General features: G+C 48.4%; 1 protein-coding gene across 1 annotated transcript in view; it reads left to right on the top strand.

The window, feature by feature from the left end:
• Nucleotides 1–25780, top strand: part of MYO18B (myosin XVIIIB) — a 227310-nt gene that overhangs the window by 172641 nt on the left and 28889 nt on the right. Inside the window, exon 39 of the mRNA XM_078060114.1 lies at nucleotides 18112–18242. Within this exon, the coding sequence (XP_077916240.1) occupies nucleotides 18112–18242 (131 nt within the window). The remainder of the gene's footprint in view (nucleotides 1–18111; nucleotides 18243–25780) is intronic.

The following is a 25780-nucleotide window of genomic DNA, read 5'->3' as shown; positions in this document are numbered from 1 at the left end:
AAGGAAAACTGGAAGGACGAGGAATGGATTCCAGAGAGAAGCCCTTGGAGGCCCACTGCCGAGGCCCTGTCTGTGTGCCTTGCTTGACCTTCACAGGCTTTCCTCTGCTCTGCCCCAGGTTCTCTTTATGTTTTCTCTTCTCTACTTATTCTCTTGTCTCTCCCTCGACTTTTCTCCCCTTTCTGTCTTACATCTTTTCTGTGGCTCTTGCAGCTGGGAGGTCCCATAAGTAGGACAGATCAAAGAAAGGGGAAAGGAATCCAGAAGGGGAGCAGCCTGATTTTCCTTTCCCTGCTCCCCAAGGGAACAGCTCCTCTAATGGGAGGAGCTTGCCTGGAAGCCGGGGGGCCTGGATTCAGGAATCCCACTTGTGCCTTTTACTGGCTGTGTGACCTGGGGTCAGGCCTCTCCCTGAGCAGGCCCTCCCTTTCTCTCTTTCTGTAAAATGGATCGGTTCATCTCTAAGGCCCTTGCTGCTGAGACAGTGTGCAAGGCTAGAATTCGGTGGTCATGGAGCTGTGAGGTTTGGGTGGGTCATGGTGGCAGCCTCCTCTGGAAGGAGCACACCCCTGCACCCCATGACCTCTGCACAGGGTCGCAGCATCTCAAACCGGAAGCTATTTAGGCTCCTTTATCCCATCTGAGGCTTTTCCAGCCTCAGACTCAGACCAGTAGAAATTCCATGTCTGGTTAAGCAAACTGCAGTGCTGAGAAATCACTCCTTCCGCAGGCGACAGAATCCCTGTGGAACCCTCCCTCTCTCTGGTGCCCTCCAGGTGGATTCTGTACCTACCACAGATTCCAGATGTGGATTCCAGATGTGTCACCTTATCTCTGGGGAGATGCAGAGAGGCACCCTTTTGCTTCTCTCAGCTGGGAGACAGCAAGGAGTGTCCGGAGGGTACCGCGTTGTTGTTGTTGTTGTTGTTTTAATAGCCCATGTCCCACCCCCTTTTAAAACCATAGCTAAAGCAGATTTGTGGTAAATCAAAGAAGAGCCCTCCCATCAGGCTTCCCCCATTCTTACCCTGGCCCCTGAGGCCACATCACAAAACTCCGCTTGCCATCCCATGATCCAGACCAGAGGTCAGCAAACTGTAATCTGCAGGCCAAATCTGGCCTGTCTTCCGTTTTTGTTTTGTTTTGTAAATAAAGCTTTATTAGAACATAGTCACCACTTTTTATGTACTGTCTATGGCTGTTTTCACACTCCAGTGGCAGAGGTGACTGAGACAGAGATCACTCAGCCCATAAAATCTCAAATATTTATTATCTGGCCCTCTACAGAAAAAAAAAAAATGTGCTCACCTTTGTCCTAGAACATTGCTGGGCACATACAAGGCATGAAAAAAAAATGCATGTTGAATGAAGAAAGAGCTTGCCAGAGGGCAAGATAAGGAAGTAAGGAGATCTAGACGCAAATCTTAGTCCTATCATTTCCCTCCTGTGTGACTTTGGTCAAGACACTCACCTTCTCTGTGTCTCTGTTCTCTTATAAAATGGGGATAGTCACTGCAACTCCTTCAGAACATTGGGAGGAAGATTTAATGAGACAATGTGTTTAAATGCTTGTCATGGTGGCTGGTGCAAAGCAAACTTAACTGTCATCACCATGAACACTCTCTTAGTCCATTTGGGCTACTATAACAAAATATTACAGATGAGGTGGCATTTAGCCAAAAGAAATTTAGTGTTGACAGCACTGGAGGCTGGGAAGTTCAAGATCGAGGCATCGTCATGGTCGTGTTTTAGTAAGGGCCCTCTTCCTAGTTTGTAGCTGGCACCTTCTTGTTGTGTCCTCACATGGTGGAAGAGGTTAGGGAGCTCTCTGGAGCCTCTTTTATAAAAGCAGTAATTCCATTCATGAGGGCTCCACCCTCGTGACCTAATCACCTCTTAAAGCTACTAATACCTTCACCTTGGGGGTTAGGATTTCATCATAAGAATTTGGGGTGGGGGAGACACAAACATTCAGACCATAGCAATCATCATCACTGCTACCACCATCACCATTGTTATCATCGTCATCATCATCACTATTTTTATCACTAACCACCACCATCACCTCGTCATCATTACCACCACCGCTATCCCCCCATTATCGTCAACATCACTGCCCCATCATTACCACTACCATCATGATCCTCATCACCCCTACCACCACCGTCATCATGATGTTCCCAGTTATCGTTGCCGCTACCACCACCACGACCACCACCATTATCATCATCACCACCATAATGACCATCACCACCAGCACAATCAACATCATAATGGCCATCATCATGACCACCATGACCACCACCATCATCACTACCATGATTATCATCATGACCATCACCATCACCATCATCATCATCACTATCATCATCATCACCCCAAGAATGAGACCCAGAGCAGACAGCACCTCAGAGACCCTTTGAGAGCAGGCCAACTCTGAGTTTCAGAACAGAGGTAGAAGCCTAGGCCAGTGGTCGGATGATTTCCAGTTTGACAATTCTGAGAAACTTGTCCCCCATGTGCCGTCCTCCCTTGTAACCGTGGGTTCATGGATGCCTCCTTATTTGTGTTCAGTGTCCTGGGCACTGGCTTCATTGAAATTCTGCCCTTTCCCCAGCCTTGCCTTGGCTGCATTCCAGGTAAATGATGCAGAGCCCATACTGCCGCTAGTCACCTCGGCCGCCCGCTCAGATAATTAGAATCAACACATCCATTTCCCTAACGGCATTCTCATCTTCCCCCCCCGAAAAGTTTTCAAATAGAAAAAGAAAGGCAAAAACAAGCTACATCTGTTCTTGTTTAGGCAATTTGCAGCTCTCCACAGCTGACATCCACCCAGCTGGGCGGCAGAGCTAGGTTTCCCGTATGTTTTTGGTGGGAGATGACGTGGTCGATGCTGTTATTAAGTTTGGCAGTGATTTGGAGACAAAGCGTCCCGCTGGAGAGAGGCTTATAAACAAATACTCATGGGGGGAATCCTTTAGGCTCCAGCCTTGGCTGGTGGGTGGAGAGAAAAAAAGAAGACTGATGTCACTTCTCAGCAAACAAAAGAAAGGAATTCAGGAAATAAGATGGCTTTCACCTCTCCCTGAGAGCCTGGCAAAACCTCCCGAGGTTGTGCCCAGGTAGCAATTGGATGCTCTTTGCCAGGGATCAGCAAATGTTTTCTGTAAAGGGCCAGGGAGTAAACATTTTAGACTTTGCAGCCTATACACTTTGTCACAAAACTCTGCACATTGTTATGCAAAAGCAGCCAAAAATAGTACACGAATGAATGGGCATGTGTGTTCCAATAAAAGTTTATTTAAAAAAAAACAAACAGTGGGCCACATTTGGCCCACAGGCTGTGGTTTGCTGACTCCTGTTCTAAGCTCTATTGGTAGGAAAAGTGGAATAGGAGACAGATGGCAGAGCTAAACTTAAATCCTGGCTCTAGCCTTTCCAGACTATGGGGCATGTCACCTATCTTCTCTGAGTCTTAGCTTCCTCATCTATAAAATGGGTTATAAGGTAGTCAGGAGATTAAAGAGTGTCTTGCACATTTTAAAGGGAAATAAATAATAGGTCTCCCTAGTATCCACTTCCTCACCCCTGCTAAAAAACGTGCGGGAGTAAAGAAGGCTGTCTGAAGGCTTTCCTTTGGCCCCAGCCACGGTGATGGGTTCTGTGACACACATCTTTTTGTAGCTCATTTGAGAGTGTATCCACTCTCAGTTTCCCAGGGATGGTCCTGCTGTCATCTGTTTCTATCAGAGCCCTCCCACCCCCAAATGCCTTCCCTGGCTCAGCCCACCCCACGTTCATCATAAAGCACTGCCTTGGCTGGAAAACCCCAAGTATACACATCTACAGTCTGTGTACACACTTCCGTTGTTAGAGGGAGCAGTTTACATTGTGGCTTAATGTCGGGCCATCATGAAAGACTGCAAGTCAAGGATACTGCATTTAGAGTCTAATAATTATGTTTGCATTTTAACTGGTATGATTTTCAGACAGGATCTTCGGGAGAATTCCGACATTTTTGTGATGATGCTAATAGTTAAGACGTACTTAACCAGAGGGGGAAAAAGATTGCTCTTCATAGAAAAAGTATAAGTAGAATGTTGATTTGTGATCCCATGGGTTGTTGTTGTTGTTTTCCATTATGGATTTTAGGTGGAGGTTGATTTTCTTTTAAGATTTTATTTATTTATTTGAGAGAGAGAGCAAGCAGGAGCAGAGAGGAGAAGCGGAAGGAGAGGGAGAAACAGGCTCCCCACTGACCAGGGAGCCCTATGCGGGGCTCGATCCCAGGACCCCAGGATAATGCTCTGAGCCGAAGGCAGGCACTTAACCGACTGAGCCACCCAGGCGCCCCTGGAGGTTGATTTTAAGTTGGGTTGTATATAGTTCATATTTACTTACTGTTTTTTTTTTTTTACGGTTATTATTTATGTAACAGCCTACCATTTATGCCTTATGTTAGCTAATTCTCCCAAATTCCCTGTGACCTACTACCTGCTTTTCAAAGCGTGATTCACAGACCAGCAGCCATGGCTGCAGAAATGCCGACTCCCAGGCCCCACTCCACACCTTTGAGTCATGACCTGCACGTTAGCAAGACTCTCAGGTGATGCACGTGGACACAGGAGTCCTGATGTAGACACTGCATCGTGGCTATATTACAGATGGGGAGATAGAGGCTAGGAGAGATGAGAGACAGCGTTTCTTCCCAGCCACACTCTAACCACACAGTCAGCTGCCCTATTTAGCTTATGGTTCCTGCCTCTGTACTAGGGATGTTGTTACTCTGCTTCTATACCCTTTTTCCCCAGCTACGCCATGTACTTCCTCCTGTTAGGCATCACTTTCTTCCTGACTCTGCCATTGTGGGGCCCAAAAGTTAACCACACATCCGGTAGGTGCTCAAATATCTTCTGCGCAGTTGAGTTGACTCCATGAATCATTTGCATATGCAAAACTGAGAGCCTGCTATTTTAAAAACTGAGGGTGGGGGCTGCCAGTAGTGATCAGTAGGGTTTCTTGGGCACATCTGCCGTTCAGTACTTTGAGTCTTTAGAATATAGAATAATAACCCTCTTGGAAGGTTAGAATCATAGAAACTTTGAACCCAAGGGCTCTTAGAAACTTGGAGTTTCTCTTGTTTTCTCTCCAGCAGTCAGGACAGGTGAAGCACGGTGGTTTCCCAGATGTTCAGATTCTTTTCTTTTCTTCTTCTTTTTTTAAAATTTTTGTAAAAGTAATCTTTATGCCCAATGTGGGGCTTGAACTCCTGACCCCGAGATCAAGAGTCAGCCGGGCACCCCTAGATTATTTTCTATCTCACTACAACATATATGAATCCTCTGGAGTGGTGCTGTCCAATGTGGTAGCCACCCGCCTCATGGAGCTATTTAAATGTAAGTTAATTAAAATTAAATACAATTAGGAATTCAGCTGCTCACTTTGCACTGGCCACATATCAAATGCTCAATAGCCACCTATTGGTGGACCGCAGGTGTAATCTCATGCCAACATAACCATTTGGTGTGTAATCTGAATCTCCCCCTTTGTTCCCATCTTATTCCCAGTTCCTCCCAGGCTTCTTCCCCAGGATGGAGCCGCCCAGGCCACATGCCACTTCCTTTCTGATTCCCTCTTTATGCACTTATGGCTCTTCTCGTTGCCATAAGGAGGGGGAGTGCAGTACGTCCCCCGTCTAGCCTCTATGGGCTGTGGTTAACATGTTTCCCTGGCACTGGGAGAGAGGCAAAGAACCACGTGCCTGCATCGAGAAGGACCAGTGAGGCCTGCCTTCCAGTGCCGGCAGCCCCGTGAGCCAAGCCCCTCAACGAGAGGCTCGAGCTGACCCTGAGAGCCGGAGAGGGCAGGATGGCTGGAGCTGGCAAGAGCCGGTGGGTCCCAGCTGCGAGGTGGATTTGATGAGGCTGTTCATCCGAGAGGCACATGCCACCGGGCCATAACCTTGAGATGTGGAGGGCACGAGAGAGAGCGCACACCGCCTAGGAGTTGTTTTTCTTTCCTGCTGAGTCAATAAATGAATAAATGGACCGTGAGTGGCCAAGTGGCTGATATAATTTTAGACTCCATCAAAAGGAAGATCACAAAAGTGTATGGAGGGAGCTTCCCCGGGGTCTGTGTTCCCCCGCTGGGAGCCCGGGCTTCCTAATGTTATAGTCTGGGAGGCATCTCAAAGGAGGAGGGGGCAGTCTGGAAACATTTACTGCCTGTCTGCTACAGGGCCGACACGGGACAAAGTGCTTTCCATGCTCTCCATGATTTGTCTAATTAAAGCTGCACTTTCGACCTTATGAGTGAGGTAATATTTTTTCCTCTATTTTACACAATTTTTTAAAAAAAGCTTAGAGAGATGAAGTGACTTGCCCAAGGCTAAAGAAGTAGGAAAGATTAGCACTGGGACATGTAATCAGTCTCCTGGACTCTGAAATGTAAGCTCCTGATCACAATGCTGGCATTTCTCGAACGAACGTCACGTGCACGCAGATCACCTGGGGATGTGGTTAAAATGCAGATCCTGCATCAGCAGATCTGGGACATTCCTAATGTCCTAGCAGATCTGCATTCCTAACCAGCAACCAAGTGATGCTGCCGGCCCAAGCACCTCCCTTGGGGTGGCTGGCACTGTATTATACTCTCTCCTTATTCCAGACCCCCTGAAGTCATGGAAGGGGGAGGTTGATTTTTTTAAGATGAGGTACACAGCAAGAAGTGGTTTGTTCAGGATTCAAATTCACATCTGTCTCATTCAGAGTCTGTGTCTTTTCCAAAATGATGTCTCCTGCCTGCCCTTCTGCCTTTAGCTTGGCTTTCAGCTGTATTGGATTTTGCCACTCAGGGAATATTTTGCAGTATCTGGAGACGTTTCTGATGGCACAACTTGGGGACAGGGTTGCTCCTGGTATCTACCGGGTCAGGGCCAAGGATGCTGATGTTCATCCTGAAATGCATAGGACAGCCACATTCCTCGCACCCCGAGCAAAGAATGATCTCCCTCCCCATGTCCATGTCAATTGTCAATTGATGTCAATACGTCAATAATGTCAGTAACACTTCTTTCTAGCAGAGTCCTCTTCAGTCCAGACAACAAAAATCCACCCAGAACCCCTGTCTGGAGGCCACATCGTGCCCTTGAATTAGAGGAGTCAGTGAAAACTTGAAACTATCCCCCACCCCCAGAAGTAGCACAAGGAAATGAGAGTCATAACAACCAACCAAACAAACAAAAAAAGCCGAGTTCCCAATCAATAAGTGTAACTTTCCACTGCTTCAAGATGAGGCCAGGGTGTTGGCGTCTCTGGAACATCCTCTTGCCTCAGCAGATGGAAGCCAATCAAGTCCGGAAATCATTGTCTTAATCTCTGGTCATTATCACGCCTGGCTGCACGCTGTTTATCGGCATCTTTAGCTGTTAATGTCACACGCATTGTTTTTTCTGACAGTAGCTCCCACCTCCACCCATTTCTCAGCCAGACAGCATTGACCGTGGTCCAAGCACGGGGAGGGCCAGGATCTGGCATTGATCACCAGTACCCGCAGCTCCAGTCCACGTCCTGTCTGATCACTTCTTGAGCGGGGGGATGCGTCTAAGAACACAAGACGATTAATGAAGGTTGATGTACCTGGGAGGGTCTGTTTCTGTTTACTCGGGTTCATGCGTGGTGGTTCTTGGGCTTGTTGGGAACGCCGGCTGGGGCTTCAGTCATTACGAAGCGATCGGATGTGCCTGAAGAGAAGTGGATCTCTGGAGAGGGGAAGAGGCTGTGCGATAAATAATGATCTCGTGTGCATGCAGCTCTTCACAGTTTACGAAGCACATGGACGTGATCGGGGCCTCACAACGGTCTCGACTGCAGACAGGGAGGGACTGATGCCTACTGCGGAGGGGACAGACACTAGCATGGGTTCCTGGCTGCTGGGGAGTCAGGGCGGAGGCGGGACCCGTGTCCAGCTCTCGGGTCTGGTGTGTTTCTCAATCTCACTGCTGTGCAGCCTCTCCCTGGCTGTGAGCAACTGTTGGGGTACAATCATTTCAGTCACTGCTGGCCTGGATGACTTTATCTGGGGGGCCGTGTTCCTGGACTCATAGGCAGTGTCTGTAATCCTGAGCCAAGGCCCCCCTGGGATGCTCCGGACACATAAAGATGCTAACAAGGACGAGACTTAACCTGAGGGTAGGTGGGGTGGGGGTTAGCATGTTGGCAATAATGATTTTATCTGATTCTTCAGCATGTTTGCATGACTCATGAGCTGATGGTGAGGAAATGGGACAAAGAGGAGCATATTTTGGTGGAGAAGGGGACAAGGGGGATTTGGGGGACCAGGTCTGGGGCTTTAAATCAGTACGGCTAGTGGGGTGCAGGGTTGAGTGGCCTGGATGCCTAAATGAGGAGCACGAGAGGGCCGGGGAGGTGGGGGGGAATGTGAGAAAGCATCACAATAGCAGAGCCCCTGTCAACCTGTCACACTTCACAGGCTGTCACCCGGCCGTTCTGGGAACAAGAAAGAGGGCTGATGTTTATGGAGTACTTGCTACATTGTATGCGGTATAGCAAGCACCTTCCACCCGTGAGCCCCCAGCGAGTCCCACAGCACAGCCATGCTGAAGTCATTCCCACTTTATAGATGAGGAAACTGAGGGTAGGGTAGGTGGGGGACAAGACTGGCCTGGGGTCAGACTGTAGGTGATGGAGAAGACATCATGGAGGAAGTGACTATGAAATGGGTCTTGAAGGATGAGTAGGAGTTCACTTATCGACAGGGAAGAGCATTCCAAATGGAGAAACAGTAGATGCAAAAGCACAGAGGCAGGAAGGAACGTGGCATGTTTGGGAGCTCTAAGACCGTGGGAGTTCCCAAGAAGTGGGGTGTAGAGCGTGGGCAGGAGAAAGAGAAGACCCTCAGAAGGTGGGCTGGGGGACTATGAAGGGCACTCTAGGCTTAACCACACAGTTTGGACTGTGAGAAATGAGGAGGAACAGGAGCCTTTTAAGCAGGAAAGGACATTATCAGATTACAGAGATTCTCCCTTGGGTGATTTCTGGGAGACAGTACGGACAGGGGGCTGGGTGGAAGAGAGGGACAGCAGTTTAAGACAGCAAGAGAACGCTTAGGGGATGACGATGGACACCATCTCTAGGACCATGAATAGAGAGCAGAAGAAAGATGCAGGAGATTAGCCCATTGTATCGATGAGTTACTTGAGGCCCAGAGTAGGGACCTGGGGGTATGGGATAAATCGTTCTCACGCTACCCTCTCTGGGTACAGAACCCAGTGGACACCTGAGAAATTTCAAAGTCCAGTTTCCCTATTTCTGCAATCACATGGACTAGTGGGCTGAGAAGACATATGAGCTTCATTTCCATTTAAATTGAAATAAGACATGTCAAAGGTGGCTTGGTGATTACCACCCTGAACAATGGCTCTCTGATGCAGGAAGGATAGAGTCGGTGTATGTAGCACAGATAATTTTTGCATTGGAGACTTAATTATGTTGATATAATTATTCCTCTGTCAGGAAAATTGGGTGGCACAGATATGTCATATTTGCATTTGAGCAGAAAAAATGAAATGCCTCCTTCTTTTTTTTTTTTTTTTTCCAGGAAGCAGTTGGGTGGGTGACTCTGGGGAGTCAGGGGTGGGGTGTTTGGAAGCTCACTCCAGGTCAGGATGGCTGTGTGTGGCTGGCAGGGCTTTGTGAAGGCCCTGCAGGTGTCAGCCTTGAGAGGGGTGGGCAGTCCTTCTTTGCCCCGGTCTAAAGGTACTACATCAGAAGTCCCAGCCTGGGGGGCAGTTTTAGGGCTGGGAAAGCTCTGAGCTCTGAATAGCTAGAGCTGTAAGGAAGTTTGGAGTTGGGTTTATTTTATTTTATTTCACTTTATTCTATTCTATTCTGTTCTGTTTAAATTTGAATTTAATTTAACTTGCAAACCTTGTGATTCACTCATAGCAAGTTGCACCCTCCTGCCTCGAAGCCTGATCACCTCCCTCCCCCTGGCTGTCCCCTTCCCATTGGTCTGAGAGAACCTCAACCACATTCCTTGTACAGGGGTCTAGGGCCTGCCCGAGGAGTCTGTGCCCCCTTGCCACTCCCCACCCATTGGGGAAAACTCAGGACCACAAGAATCACAAAGCCCCCTCCTCATCATTGGCACCATGGCACCATTAATTGCTCAAGTGGTGGGGGCCGGGGGTTTAGGCAAAAATGGCTCATGATCCAAAGTGTGTGAAACAGAAATCGTAAAGAGAGGAGCTCACTTTCCAGCGGAGAGAGGACCTAGGTTCTAGTTCTGCCTCGGTCACCCAGGGAGTGGCCCAGCAACCTCGGCCAGGTGGCCTCCTGCTCTGGCCTGGTATATGGTGTGTGTGTCCAGGGCTGCATCAGTGATGTGTGCAAGCGCATGGCAAGTACGCACAGCTAGACCTTCCGCAGGCCAGATCTTCACCAGCTCGATGTTGAACAGCCCAAGCTGCCTAAAATGTTCATTTTCCAGAATGCTGTAAGAGCCTTCAGGTGATAGCTGGGGGCATTTTAAAACAATTAGTTAAGAAAACGAGCAGGGAGAAGGAGGGCTGCAAGCAGGTGTCTGGAGTCCCAAGCTCTTCTGTCTCAAGATAATGGGCAATCCTGGGCAAGCCAGACTGGTAAGATGGGGATCCCGGGCTTCCCTGCTTGTCTGCATGGCTAACTCCATTCTGCCTTTAACATAAAACCATTTTATCTGAATGGGTGTTATATAGATGTATCTAGACACACGTGTGGAAATGAACACAGGATGGAACTACACCAACTTGGTCATTAAGAGTAATAGACTTAAGGGCAATTTTTAATGGGTTTTTTTTTTGCCACTTTATTTTCTAAATTCTCCATAGGGAACCCTGTCGGAACTAGAAAAGAAAAGCAATGGCGTTTCAAAGAAAAAGAAAAGATCAGATGGTGTTATATCCGTGTGCTAGGGCTGCCGGATCAAAGTGCCCCACACTGAGTGGCTTAGAAAAACAGAATTGTTTCCCAGCTCTGGAGGCCAGAAGTGTGAAATCAGGGTGTTGGCAGGGCTGTGCTCCCCCATAGCTGTTGGAGAAGGAAGGGCTCCATGCATCTCTCTTAGCTTCTGGTGGTTTGCTGGCTATCTGTGATGTTCGTTGGCTTGGACATGCATCATTGCAATCTCCTGTCTACACGTGGCACCTCTCCCTGTGTGTCTTCACGTGGTTTTGCCTCTGTGCCCCTGTGTCTTTTTCCACATTTCTCGTCTTTTTATAAGGACGCCAGTCATATTGGCTTAGGGCCCACTGATAAACTTATTTTGATTTGATTACCTCTGTAAAGACCCTGTCTCCAAATACAGGGGTACTGGGGATTAGGATTTCAACTTATTTTGAGAGGCGGGGGGGGACACAATTCAACCTATAAACAGATGTGTTTCTAGAAATGGGAGGAAGTTCAGGATGGCTATGGTGTTTTCCTTTGTGGGTGGTAGAGTCCATTGAGATGGGGCCTATACGTGAAGAACGGCCAGTGTTACTGTGTTCGTCAGCTTCCAAGATGGTGCCCGATGATCCCCCACCTCTCGAATTCACCTCCCTGCATAGCCTCCTCCCATATTGTACCAGACTTGATCTGTGTGACCAACAGATGGTCAGTAGTGAGGACACAGGAGGCATGTCCAGGAGGGTTGAGTAAATTGTGGCAGTGTTGGGAGTTGGGGTTAATGCTGGTAGATGGACCACTGGATGAAGTGCTTAGCTTGGGGATGCCTGGGTGGCTCAGTTGGTTAAGCGTCTGCCTTTGGCTCAGGTCATGATCCTGAAGTTCCAGGTTCGAGCCCCGCATCAGGCTCCCTGCTCAGCAGGGAGGCCTGCTTCTCCCTCCTTCTCCCTCTGCTCCAACCCCCACTCATGCTCTTTGTCTCTCTCTCTCACACACAAATAAATAAATAAAATCTTTAAATAAAAAAAAGAAGTGCTTAGCTTGATAGTTCATGCAGTGGACTCTGGCCCTAGAGTGCCTGGGTCTATGCAGTGATCGATTGGACATGCCTGCCACTGGTGTAGTAAAAAGGGTGGGAGGAGTTGTGAGGTATTGACTGACCCTTTGGAAACAGGCAGGCCTGAGCTTGGATCTGTGTGTCACTTACTGGCTGTGTAACTTGGGATCTTTGATGAGTCTCTCTGTGTCTCTTAACCACATGATAAACATAGAATCAAACAATTAATTTGCAGGAGGGTTATGAGGAAAGGACCTTGCATGGTGATGACCACCTTCTCGCTAGTCCCTTTTTTGTTGAAGGTTGGGCTCTTTTGTCATCTTAAATAAGAGAATCTAATGCATAATCTTGGGTTTTCTACTGGGTACACCAAGTCTTTCCTTTCCCAGATGGAGACTGAACACTCATGTTAGTGCTTGCTCCATTGCCAATATGGCCTTGAACTCTGGCCAGGACACAGTTCACAGGGCTTTTTATTCCCCCACAGCCTCACTTCTCCCAGGCAAGTGACCCTGGGACAATTTGAATGAAACAGTGGCAGTTCCTCATCATCTCCTCATTTCTTTCTGGGCAAACTGCCCCTACCTCTGGAGACACAAGCATCCTTGGATAAAGCAGGAGCGATTTGAGGCAAAGTAGAAAAGAGCTGTGGGCTGGGGTCAGGACACCTGGGTCTGGCTGCAGATCACTGTGTCTTGACTGCACAACCGTAGGCAAGTGATTTGACCTTTTTGAGGCTCAGCCTGTTCATCTGTAAAATGGGGATAATGAGGCTGCCGTGGGAGGCACTGACCAGGTGGTCCAGGGGATTGTTCCTGACAGGGTAGACAGAAGTAAAATCCTATATTTTTTAACTTTCTGATCAGGAAAGTCATCCATATCCTTTGCAGAAGGTCTGGACAAGTATAAAAAGGGAAACAAAAATCACCTGATATCTCACCACTCAGAGATAATAACACTGCTATTACTTTGTTGTAATGTTCTTGAGTTACTTTTATGTTTTTGTATTGCACTTTTTTTTTAAAGATTTTATTTACTTATTTGACAGATAGAGACACAGCGAGATAGGGAACACAAGCAGGGGGAGTGGGAGAGGGAGAAGCAGGTTTCCCGCCGAGCGGGGAGCCCGATGCGGGGCTCGATCCCAGGACCCTGGGACCATGACCTGAGCCGAAGGCAGACGCTTAACGACTGAGCCACCCAGGCGCCCTGTATTGCACTTGACTGAGGGCTTATAAAGACCATGTGAGATGAGACATTTCATACATTTAGCAGAGGACCTGCCCATGTGAGAAAATAGAAATAAATATATTCATGTAATAATTTAATAAATATCAATTAAGTATATGTGCGTGTCAGACCAGGACTGTTCATGCATATGTATCTGAATAGACACACGTGCACACATGTTCGTGTGTATTTATATGTATTTATACTAGCAAATGTATTTGTGTGTAAGGTTTTTTTTTAGTGCTGGCCTCTGTAACATGAAGTTTCTATATATTTTTAGTGAATCAGAAGAAAATGACAAAGTGAGTTTTCATCAGGTTTCGGGGGTGTTTCAGATAGTCTGATCTATAATATGAACGACATGAAATTAATTTTCTTGGGTACACCTCGAAAGGATGGAGCGTCCTGTGCATTTGCAGACAAGAGACCATTGTCCCCTAAAGATGCCCTAGGCAAAGAAAACAAACAGTAGTTTTAAGTATTAGCCTCTAATTGAACATCATAAAAGGAGACGATTTTAATTGCAGCCACTAATTATGGTATGAACGACCTCCCATGGGCAGCTCTACGTGGCGTGCTCCAGGGGGAATAGCTTGGGAGTTTAACAAGGGTTAATGATTCTCTTAAGCAACGCTGGGGAGGTCAGAAGTACACACACTACTTTCGCTGTATTTATCTCTGTATGCATGGTGTGTATTATGTATGCATTCGTGAATGTAAGACCCAGGTCCCTCCTTCATTCACCATGTATAGTCATGCAGTGACACCACTCATTCGATCCCCAAATATAGATTGAGTGCTTGCTACGTTCTAAACACCAGCAATACAGAGAGATTAGGTCCCTGTAAGAATGTAAGCTCCAGAGAAGTTGGGACTTCATCTGCATGACCTGTGTGTAGGTTGGTGCTGGCACGTAGTAGGTGCTCAGTAGATGTTTATTGAGTGAGTGAATGGCATATGAATATATGTCTACGTGTAATGAACATATAATATATATAGTAATATGTTGTGTGTCATTACAATGGGTGTATCACCATTACTCTAGTTATAGATTAACATGGGAATGTGCTGTATTTATTAGTGGGTTTCTGCTGTATACATCTTACTATCTGAATAGTTTCATATCCTAAATTCTCCCCCAACTTCTTCATGCTTCAAGTCTCTAAAGAGAGAATAACAGAGGAGACCAGCTTCACACGTGGCCTCAAAACGCAAGCCTGTTCGCATATGGCAGCCCTGATTCAAACCCAAGCATTGTTAGTCACATGTCTTGAGGGTGGAAGAAAGCCCCAGACTCCCAGACCGGAGAGCGGGCACCTCCCTTGTGTTCCCTTCTCCTTGTGGACCTCCTCTGTGTTGCCTGAGCTGTCTCTGGCCGCGGCCTTGTTTGGTCTGCCCCAGGGACAGTTTGGGGCACCATATGCATTCCCCTAATGACTTGGTCTCTGCAATCAGCAGACTTTGCTTTTCAAGTTGAAGCAGAAAAGGTTAGCTGATTGCTGATTGCACAGACTTTAGATTTCCCCAATCCATCTCCTTGAGGTGTTCCTGCTGGACCTGATCTGAGTCCCCTGGGCCCCGTCCTTGGTCCATACACCCTCATCTATGGATGGTATTCTTGCTCACAGCTCTCCTCACTCTGTCTAATTAACTCATCCCCTACGCTGCCCTTGGTTGCATCCATGTCTTTCCTCTGAGGGGCACTGAAAAACCTTTGGAGCCAGAGTCCTTATTCGCCTGTGACCTTGGCAAACCTCAGTGATACACTGCTTCTCACCCTAGTTGCTCCTCACTCTCCTCTGAAGAAATGACATGGTAGCAATGGTGGCCAAGCCTTTCCTCTCTGGCGGTCAGAGAGGTTGAGTAACTTGCTATGGGTCACACAGCCAGTAAGGGGCAGAGCTGGGATTTGAACCCAGGCATGCTACTTTGTCTTTCACAATATTACAGATTTGACTTGTCTCAGCCTCCCCTTTCCTCTGCCCCTCTGCTTCGTCCCAGCCCAGAGCCAACCATCCCTGAGACACAGTGCCTGTCCCCGGTGGTCCTGTCCTCTGCCCACCAGGCGGCTCCATGAGGGCTAAGACTTTAGGCCCTTGTTGCTGTCTCTGCATGACATTGCATGGGCAAAGCTCCGCCAGGCACAACTGGGAGGGGACAATGGTGCTCTTTTCTCATCCCTGGGCTCAGGAGGCATAAAGAGTTGTTACCCAAGAACCCAAGATCTGGCCGCGCATCCGAGCTCTGTGCTCTCCCGGCCGCATGACCTCACACAGGCCATTCTGCTGCTCTGCTCTCGCTTTCTTCAGCTCCAAAATAAACATTCACCGCATGCCTAAAACGGCCCGGACGTGAACTTCAGCCAGCATCTCCGTGTCTTACAAAGACGCAGGTGCCCCATCTCCTGGGAGACTGTGGTCGATTCTGTCGCCCTAGGAAGGAGCTGAGCTCAGACAAGTGCTCCTCTAAGCTACTGGGGATTTTGCACCAAGCCATTTTTCTAGGTGTCTTTAGGAGCTGACATGCCAGTGTCCAGAGGCAAGCGCCTCCCCAGCCATCCCCCGGTGTGTGTTATTTCCTGTGACAGCCCACTGGCCTCCTGCCCCGGGGGCCCCGCCTTGGACCAGCTCTCACCTTGTCAGCACCAAGATGAGGATTTCACAGCTGGTAACTTCAATCAGCCACAGCACACTCTGCCAGCTCCTCGTCACCCCCTGCCTCTCTCCACGCTGCTGCTTCTCAGCTCCACTCAGCCCTGAGCCTTCTCACTCTTTGCTCGCTCTCTCTCTCTCATTAAAATTGGGAAACCTCAAAATCAGATGAAAGGCACAGACCCACAATACCACGAATAGACAAGCCATTCCGCAAGGGAGAGCTGTGCGTGTCCCCGTAATGGGGAGCAGCCCTAGTCCTCCCTGACTTTCGTTGGGGGGTGTGCACACGTTGCCCCAGAAAGATCACTGGCAAGACCGGTCTTTAAATCCAGGCTCTGCACGTTACTGCCCCGAATGACTTCACTGGCCTCCACTTCTTCATCTGCAACAGAAAGAAAACAAGCCCAGGTTGCACAGCTAGGGATTTAAATGGGCAGCTGGGAATGGCGCTTAGATCTGACCCTAAATCTTTATATTTTCACCCTTCCACACTCTCGGCAGTTGGTATATGTGTGTTCCTTAAAGCAACAGTTAACAGGGGCGCCTCGGTGGCTCAGTCAGTTAAGCGTCCGACTCTTGATCTCAGCCCAGGTCTTGATCTCAGGGTCGTGAATTCAAGCCCCATCTTGGGCTCCATGCTGAATGTGGAGCCTACTTTAAAATAAATAAATAAAAACAGTCAACAAGTAATCCTTACGTAATTAGAATGGCTTAAAAGAAAAATTTTATCCATAATCCCCCCCTTCTTCCTCATCTATAAATATCACCAGCTTCCTAAGTGTTTTTCCAATTGTATGTGTGTTATTTGCAGATAGATAGGGGCATGATATTTCCTGTTCTATTCCGTTTGCTTAACATTATTCCACAGAAGCATTCCACGCTGCTGCAATCCTTACTTCAAATGTTAATGTCTGCCTAATGGCATCAAAGAGACACGCTGTGATCCCCCTAAGTATTCCCAGTTGCTGGATGATGAGGCTGCTTTCAGCTTCTCCCTGTCCTCCATCCCACCGCTCCAAGCATCCTCTGGTACAGACCTTACTCTGCCTTTTGATTGCTTCCCTGTAGGATTAATTCCCAGCAGGTGGGATTCTAGGTTTAAGCTGAGGTTTCTCAGACTGGGCACTACGGACATTTGGGTGAGGCCATTCTCTGTGGAGGGGGCCGTCCTGTGCATTGTAGGATGTCGGGCACCATTCCTGCCTCTACCTGCAGCACACCCCGCCCCCCGACAAACTGTGACAACAAAAAATGTCTCTAGGCATTGCTCAGTGTCTCCTGGGCTGGGGAGGGGGGGCTGGCAAAATCACCCTCAGTTGATAATCATTGTGATAAAGGGTGGGGGTGGATGACATATGCTGCAAATGGAAATCAGAGGTTTTCCAGAGTCTGGACAGAATCCAATTAGGACAAGATCAGAGGAGAGAGGGATGAAACCTCAGAGGGTAGTCAGAAGCACCAAGCTGGAGTGCCAACACCACCATTAAGCCTTTGCTTCCCCGGGGCCTCAGTGTCTCATCTACAAAATGGGAGTAATAATAGTGACCCTTCTGCCAAGCTTTCGAGCAGTGAGGGAGGTCATCAGGGTAAGACGCTCAACACAGTGCCAGGTACAGAAAGATCTTGGTAAATGGCAGTGACCTGTTTGCTCTGGGAGGAGCCCTCTGGCTTGTCCATCTTTGCCTTTGCTGCCTCTGAGGATTCAAAGTTAGGGGAGTCAGCATGCAGAGTTAAAAGGGAACCATTCTTGTCTGCCTCCCCCCCATACCCAACTGATCTCCACTCCAGATCCATCTGTGAGGCAGACGAAGCTTCCAGAACCAGCCTCTGTGACTGTTCTGGGAAACAGTAATTGGTCCGTACATTTACTCATCCGTCCAAGGTGTACTGCCTGGTGCAAAGTGGGTGGTGCAGGTTCAGAGCATAGCTCTGGGGTCAGACACACTGGGCTGAGACCTCCCAGTGTGGGTGAGGGAGCTCTGTCTGTGGGCCATGCCCTCCTGGCCCCCAAAACATCCATATCCTCTATAAAATTCAAAACATCTGTCTGAGGGTCTGTAAGCCCATCTGTATAGAGAGGATACCTCAAGGGGTGCCCTCTACATACTAGGTGCTCAGTGAACACTAGGCTCAGCCTAGGGTGTGTCTCCTCCCCAGAAGCTCTGGCAGGTGGGTGAGTTCTTGTCCAAGGCCAATGTGTGCTTGTGGTCTCTGCCTCCAGGAGAAGTACGTGGAGGAGCTCGCAGCGGTGAGACAGACCCTCCAGACAGACCTGGAGACGTCCATCCGGCGGATTGCCGACCTGCAGGCAGCCTTAGAGGAGGTGGCGTCCAGCGACAGTGACACGGAGAGGTAACCTACGGGGGCCAGGTGCGGCTGGGTGCAGCAGGTGGACTCTGCCCTGGAGCATTCTACGGTCTTTGGTGGACAGAACTCCCGCTCTTGGGTCTGGGGGCCACATCTGCGGGGAGACCCAGATGTGTTTAGTGGTAGGACGGATAACTGGCTGGCTTGCATGAGGAGGGACAGGACGTTTGCTTCCCCTCTGGTGTCAGCATCTCCTTGTTGCCACTAAAAACACCTAGCCTAGCTCTCCGAGCCTTTGGGGAGGCAGTTGGGGGAGTGCTTGCAAAGTGAGCTGCCGATTGTGATTGTGGGCAAGTTACATGTCCGATCTGGGTCCAATTCCCTCACATACAAAGCGGACCTAATACTTTGGACCAACCACAACAAACTGCTCTATTTTGACTTTGGATGTGCAGATTGACCTTTCGTGTGCTCAACCCACTGCCTACCTCGTAGGGTTGTCAGTAAGAGTCAAATGAGGTACCAGATGGACACCACTTAGAACAGTGCCGGGAGTGCACATGAGCTGTCAGGATGTAAGCTGTGTTTGTGCACATAATGGGTATCTCTTCACAGAGGCAAGAGCTGATTCAGAGATACAAGATTAGACAGCTGGTGATGGGCCAGACCACTCAAATTCAATGTCAGGGCTTCTCTCCTTTCTCAGAAGACAGGTTGCTTCCTACCATCTCCACTCAAGTCTCGAGCTGCCACAGGCCATGGGTGGGCTGCTCACCTGGAGGGAGTTTGAGGCGTCACAGGTGGGCACATGGGCCCGGGCTGTCCAACCCCTGCAGGTGGCCCATAGTCCTGTTCCCCAGAGCTGCCTTTGTAACCTTGGCATGTTACTTCTCTGGAAACCACAGCTGTCTGTCTGGCTGCAGTTCTCTGTCCCCATCCCAGCCTCTGCCATGAAGCCCAGGCAGCAGGGAGAGCATTGCTTTGGTAAGAAACAGGGTGCCTTAACCTAACCTTCAGATGTGGCTCTGTCCCTACAAACACCTGCGTGGGCTGCATCGGCCACCGCTCCCTCTTGGTCTTTGTCTCTGTGCGGGATGATTCGTGTTGCAGCCAGAAGAGTCCAATATCAGACCATGAGTGCAACCCTCTCCACTTCCACGAGGACCCTGAGAGAGGTTCAAGGCCACATAGCAAATTAGCATCGGGTGCACCGGGTGAGAACCCAGGGCTGCTGAGTTTCCTACCCTAGACCTTTGCCTGTCACACCCCCTTAATAAGGTGAAGAAGGGGCCAGCTGCTGACATGCAAGAGGCGTGGGCTGGAGATGGGCGGTGAGGGAAATAGTGTTGCAGGTTAGCTGTGGGTTAGCCAGTGGGAAGAACGGGTAGAGCTGACCATGCCTGGTCAAGGAAAAAAAGCCTGGAAGGAAACACACCAACATTCTAATACCGATGGAAGGCATTACTGCTGACCTAAATTTTTGTTTTCTTCAAGCTTATATATTTTATAAGCTCTATATATTCTAAAATTTCTGCAGTGAACATACACACACAGTCCTAGCTACACTAGGGTCCTCTTTAGGATATTTTGCTCATATAAGTTATGGACTTTATTTTTTAATTTTTTTTAAGATAATTTATTTCAGAGAGAGAAAGTGAACAGGGTGAAGGGGCAGGGGGAGAGGGAGAGAGAGAGTCCTAAGCAGACTCTGCACTAAGGGTTGAGCCCAATGTGGGGCTCGATGTCATGACCCCGAGATCACAACCTGAGCTGAAGCCAGAGTCAGTCACTTAACTGACTGAGCCACCCACAGGTGCCCCTAAGTTATGGACTTTAGACCCCTGATTTTATAATGTAAACACATCCTTTCCTTGATGCGGTTCTGGGCTGGTCATAAGTTGCTCAGAGATGTGTAACCTCAAACTTTCCTGTGAAGATGTTCATGCTCAGCATCAGTCAGATGGAGACCCAGTGGGCTCTCCATGTCCTTGCCTTCAAACAAAGGGCTTCATCTAAGAAATCTCAGTTTGTGCAAAAATAGCTTCCATGCACAATTCTAAGTACCGCCACCATGCCCTGCTAATTTGCACGGCGACCAAATTTTGGTGAAATGGCAAATACTGGTGTTGCACCTGCTTCCTGGCTCATGATTACATTTAGGATGTCCCGTGTGCCGCCCTCCCTGCAGTCTTATTAGAGTCCTGACAGAACTCACATCTGTAATTATAAACCCTATTTTCAATATTACCCACTTGATGCTGGGGCTGGATCTTCCATTATTAAAGACATTAGCACTTTTGCATTAATTATAGTGAGAATTAATGGTTATATATACTCGTATTTTTTTTTTTTAACCGATGAGCAAAACTTTGGAACCATTTTTATTTGCATAGCCAGAGATTGCTTTTCTTTTCCTTTTTTTTTAGAGAGAGAGCCCAAGCTGGGAGGGGGAGGGGCAGAGGGAGAGAGAGAAACTTAAGCAGGCTCCATGTTCAGCGCGGAGCCTGATGCAGGGCTCAATCCCGCGACCCTGAGATCATGACCTGAGCCAAAACCAAGAGTCAGACATTTAACCAACTGAGCCATCCATGTGCCCAGCTTTTCTTTTTTTTTCTTCAAGTTTTTATTTTAATTCCAGTATTGTTAACATACAGTGTTATATTAGTTTCCAGTGTACAATACCGTGATTGAACGATTCTATACATTATTCAGTGCTCATCATGATAAGTGTACTCTTAATCCCTATTTCAGCCATCCCCCTGCCCTCCTCCCCTCTGGTAGCCATTTGTTCTCTAGAGGTAAGAGTCTGTTTCTTGGTTTGCCTCTCTCTCTTCTTTTTTCCATTTGCTCATTTGTTTTGTTTTTTCAATTCCACGTATGAGTGAGATCATATGGTATTTGTCTTTCTTTGGCTGACTTATTTCACTTAGCGTAATACTCTCTAGCTCCATCCACATCATTGCAAATGGCAAAATTTCATTCTTTTTGATGGCTGAGTAATATTCCTGTGTGTGTTGTGTGTATGTGTGTGTGTGTGTGTGTGTACTAAATCTTCTTTATCCATTGTCTATTGATGGACACTTGGGTTACTTCCAGAATTTGGCTATTGTAGATAATGCTGCCATAAACATAGGGGTGCATGTATCCCTTCGAATTGATGTTTTCATATTCTTTGGGTAAATACCCAGTAGGGAGATTACTGGATCATAGGGTAGTTCTAGTTTTAATTTTTTGAGGACCCTCCATACTGTTTTCCACGGTGGCTGCACCAACAGTGCACAAGGATTCCTTTTTCTCCACATCCTTGCCAACACTTGTTTCTTGTGCTTTTGATTTTAGCCATTGTGACAGGTGTGAGATGATAGCTCATTGCAGTCTTGATTTGCATTTCCTGATGCTGAGTGATGTTGAGCATCTTTTCATGTGTCTGTTGGCCATTTGTATGTCTTCTCTGGAGAAATGTCTGTTCATGTCTTCTGCCTACTTTTAATTGGATTCTTTGTTTTGGGGGTGTTCAGATTGCTTTTCTGATACATGAAAGTTATCAGTGAAATAAATGAAAGTTATCAAAATAACAAAATAGGAAAGAGGCAGAGGACCTGTGCTTGGAGGTGTGGATAGAGGCTGGAGAGAAGGTGTGACAGGAGCAGGGAGCGCATTCTCGCCCGGAAAGTGAGGTCCCAGTGGTGGGGTCACAGAGGGTTATAGGTATCACTCCAGTCTCAGCTCATAGGGGCTCCTCTAGAGCCTTAAAGGGACCCGCCTCACCCTCACCTCTCGGTAGGAGGTACTTTCTCTCTTTCCGCTCTGTGCATACCCATCCACCTTTTCTGAGCTCCATACCCTGGATCCCCGGGAATCCCCTCTGAACCCCAGCTTCCTGTCTGCATTTTCATGATCTTCTGTCCCAGTAGGACTTGGTCCTGACTCTCTGCCCTGTTACTTGGGTTTGAAAGAGAGGCAGAGCCGAGATTTCACCTATAGCACAGGAATAGCGGGGAGACCAGGGGGAGAATTGCCCACAAAGAAGTCTCGACACATTTCGAAGAATTAATATTGCACAAACCTTGTTCTCTGGTCACGCTGCAATTAAACTGATTATCAGCAATAAAAGGAAATGCATGCCTTGCTAGGCCACAGAGACGCCGTCCGGAGCAGAGCCCCAGGTCCTACCCCGGTACCACCCTGTCCTCTTCCCCTCTTGACGTCTCTGCACTGTACTTCCTGCTTAATTGTCTCATCACCTGGGGTACGTCCGCGGTTTGGATGGGAGCCCGAGGGATTTGGCTTGGTACCTCTCCAAACTGAGCTCTCAATTAGGATTCACACCCACCCTGAGGGGAGAGAGAGAGAGAGTGTGTGTGTGTGGTGCTTCTGCTGGAGGTAAGGTTCTTTAAGAGGCTTGTTCAAATTATGAAAAGTCGCATTTCCCCATGTTGGGAATTAGATCCGAGCGTAACAGGCCTTCCAAGGCTGGAATCGCGGTTACGTGCTCAGAAAGCCAGGTGGCCCGGGCGGCGGCATTTAAACACGTGCCATCCTGCACTCGGGCTCTGTGTTGTGCCTTAGATCATGGCGTCAACCTTCACAGATTAATGGGGAAATGCTTTAAGCTGGTCCCCCGGGGTCCGGAGCACACTCATTACTCATGGAGGGAGGGATGCATCAGCTGACAGCCCCATCTACTCCTGGCCCAGGGTCTGCAGCTGCTCTGCCTGTCACCTTTCTGGGGGTTTGGGGTGCGGGGAAGGGGGAATGTGTGGAGAGGTCAATGGACAACCTCTGACTCCTAGGTCAGCGGAGAGTGTATCAATTCCAGCTGGCCTGGTCAGAGACGAATGCTCTAGAAAGGTGTCTTCTGTCAGTGTTGCGTGTAAGTTGTATGTTTCTCAACATACCTCCTGTTAACTGGGCTAAAATTAGGCTGCAGTAGGATAAGTAGGAAGATGTGGGCCTCACTACACGTGGCAGTTGCCACGTCATTCTGAGTTGATTTATTTAGCAGTAGGCCCAGGTTCTGGCCAGACTGTAAAGCTTCTTGCTACATAGGAAGGCAGGCTTTGGAACTGCTCACATTCCCTTTCCTAAAACTCCCTACCTTCTAATTTGCACCCTGTGAGCTCCCTCCCGCCCCCTTGAGTAATAAGCATGCCCCAGGCCTGGGGGGAACAGCTTAAAGCATCTCTCCATTATTCTAGAAGGTTGATGCCCCATTCCCAATGACAAAATGGGGCCCTGGTGCAGGATAGCACACGTTTAAATGACATCCCAGAAGCCATCTGGCTTTCCAAGGGTCCTTCCAGCTTGGGAGGCCTGGATACCCAGCTAATGGGGTTCATGGGGAGTCAGGGCTCCAGCCTGTTTTATCCACTCTTGCCTTGTGGGAAATGATGGTGATTGGGATGAGAGGTACTCCCTGCTGAGGACTGACTTGGTGCCAGGCTACGCAACCTACTTGTTTTGCAGACGTTGTTCTCACAACTTTTGAGGTTGGTACCCATTTTATGGACCAGGACACTAGAGTCAGAGAAGTCACGGAGCTGGCTTGGGTTCACCCAGCAAGTGATGGGGCCATGATGGTCTCCAGGCCGACCCCACCTCCCACACTTCCAATGAGCAGGCTCTGCTGTCATGTCCCATGGACCCCTACTTCCCCCTTTCTCTTGTGAAGGTCTTCATTCTCCACCAAGTAGTTAACTGGCCTGTCACGCTGGAGCACATGTGTCCGTCACTGTGATGGGGGCCAGCGCATTCTTGTTACTTCCCAGGCAATGTGTGCATTTAGATTGGAATTTTCTGACAAAGACTCGTGCTAAAAGAATACAACAGAAGACATCTAATTAATTACCTTGCCTGTCAGCAAGCCCCTGTCCACCAATGCCTGGCACAAGTTCTTTCAAAGCCACATGCACCAAAAGTGAGAGAAAGAACCACTGATAGGTCAGGAGACAGGGTTCTGTCCTGGCTGCACCAACCAATAGATCTGGACCAGGTCATCTGTCCTTCCTGGGCCTCTGCTGGCCCAGCCAACACATTAAAATCCTCATCATTGCCACCACCATCATCACCATTGATATTTACCTTCCATGTTTTGTTTTTAAATATTTTATTTATTTATTTATTTAAGAGAGAGAGAGAGAGCATGAGTGGGTGAAGGGAAGAGGGAGGAAGCAGGCTCCCCACTGAGCAGGGAGCCCGATGTGGGACTCGATCCCAAGACTCCGGGATCATGACCTGAGCTGAAGGCAGACGCTTAACCGACTGAGCCACCCAGGTGCCCTTTCAACTTCCATGTTCAGACAGGAGGTAACAGTAAGAAATAGGCAAACATGGAGCTTGCAGCCCAGAGACTCTTTCTTCATAGGGTAAGAGGGTCAGTGGATTTTGAATTCCCTCTTAAGTGGAATCCCCCCCCCTTTTTTTTTACATCAGCACAAACTCCTATAGAAAAGTTTAGCTTAGGATGGAGTGCAGAGATGAAGGTTCAGGGTCAAGTCTCCCTACTCCCTACTCCGGCTCTCTTCCTGACCCCTTGGGAACCCCTGTGAGGTCTCCCATTTGGTTCAATGAGTCCCAGGACCACACAGAGAAAAACTCCTGCTTCTGCCTGAAAGCCTTTCCCCTCCCCCTACCTCCAAGGTGCAGACCACTGCAGGGTGAAGCCGTTAAGTGCCTTGTGCAATTTCTCAGACCGTAAAGTTTCCAGAAGCTCTCCTCAACCCAGCCTCTTTATTTTAAACATACTCTGTTTTGTTGAGACCTTCTAAGATGGAGGGTAGTATGGGGCGCAGACCGGACACCCCCCCTTGGCCTGGATGGTAATTGATCAGAAGTTGACAAGCAGAATGCGTAGCAGACCTTGACTTTAACCTCAGCAGTTCTGTGAAAATTCAGTGACATGGGTTCACAGGCGAAAGCAACCAGTGCACAGATTAAAATGCCTATAAAAATACAGGATTATTTTCAATAAGCATCCATACCGGTATCTTTTTATTTCTTATGGCTGGTTCTCCTCCGGAGTCATGGGCTTGGAAGGTACTTATAAGGATTGCTGATAATCTTATGCTCTTACAAGATTGCTTCTTTAGATTCTTCACCATTTTTTCCCCCACATGGTGATAAAGGGTATAATTGTCGTTGATACAGCGGTGATGGGTCACGCCTGCTGCCTGCTTATTTCTCATTTAAAAAAAACAAACATTGGCTCGGAAAACCCAGTGCTTTCTGTTAAGGCAGAAACCAGCACTGAGATTAGCTATTGTAATAGTCAGAGTCTGGCAGGAGCCTGAGGCTCGTCCCAAAGGAGGGAGTCTAATAGAGGGACTATTTGCAGAGATATGGGCCCTGTGTAGGGAAGCACCAGGGATGGTACAGCACCCAGGGGCTCGTAGTCATGCCTGGGAGCATATAGGGAGGGCTGCCAGGCAGGAGAAGCTCTGGCTTTTGGTTGAGGGCTGGAGCCAATGCCAGGAGAAGCAGTAGGGAGAATTCTAAGAGAATAAATACTCCAGCTTCCTCTCTTCCTTCCTCCCCTCCAGTGGCCATCTGAGTCCCCTAGTGGCCACACCCAAGGGGAAGCCACG

The sequence above is a fragment of the Halichoerus grypus genome, chromosome 13 (genome assembly GCF_964656455.1).
Source record: "Halichoerus grypus chromosome 13, mHalGry1.hap1.1, whole genome shotgun sequence".
NCBI classification, from domain to species: Eukaryota; Metazoa; Chordata; class Mammalia; order Carnivora; family Phocidae; genus Halichoerus; species Halichoerus grypus.
The sequence above is the reverse complement of the archived record's forward strand: the minus strand, read 5'-3'. Positions and strand labels throughout refer to the sequence as shown.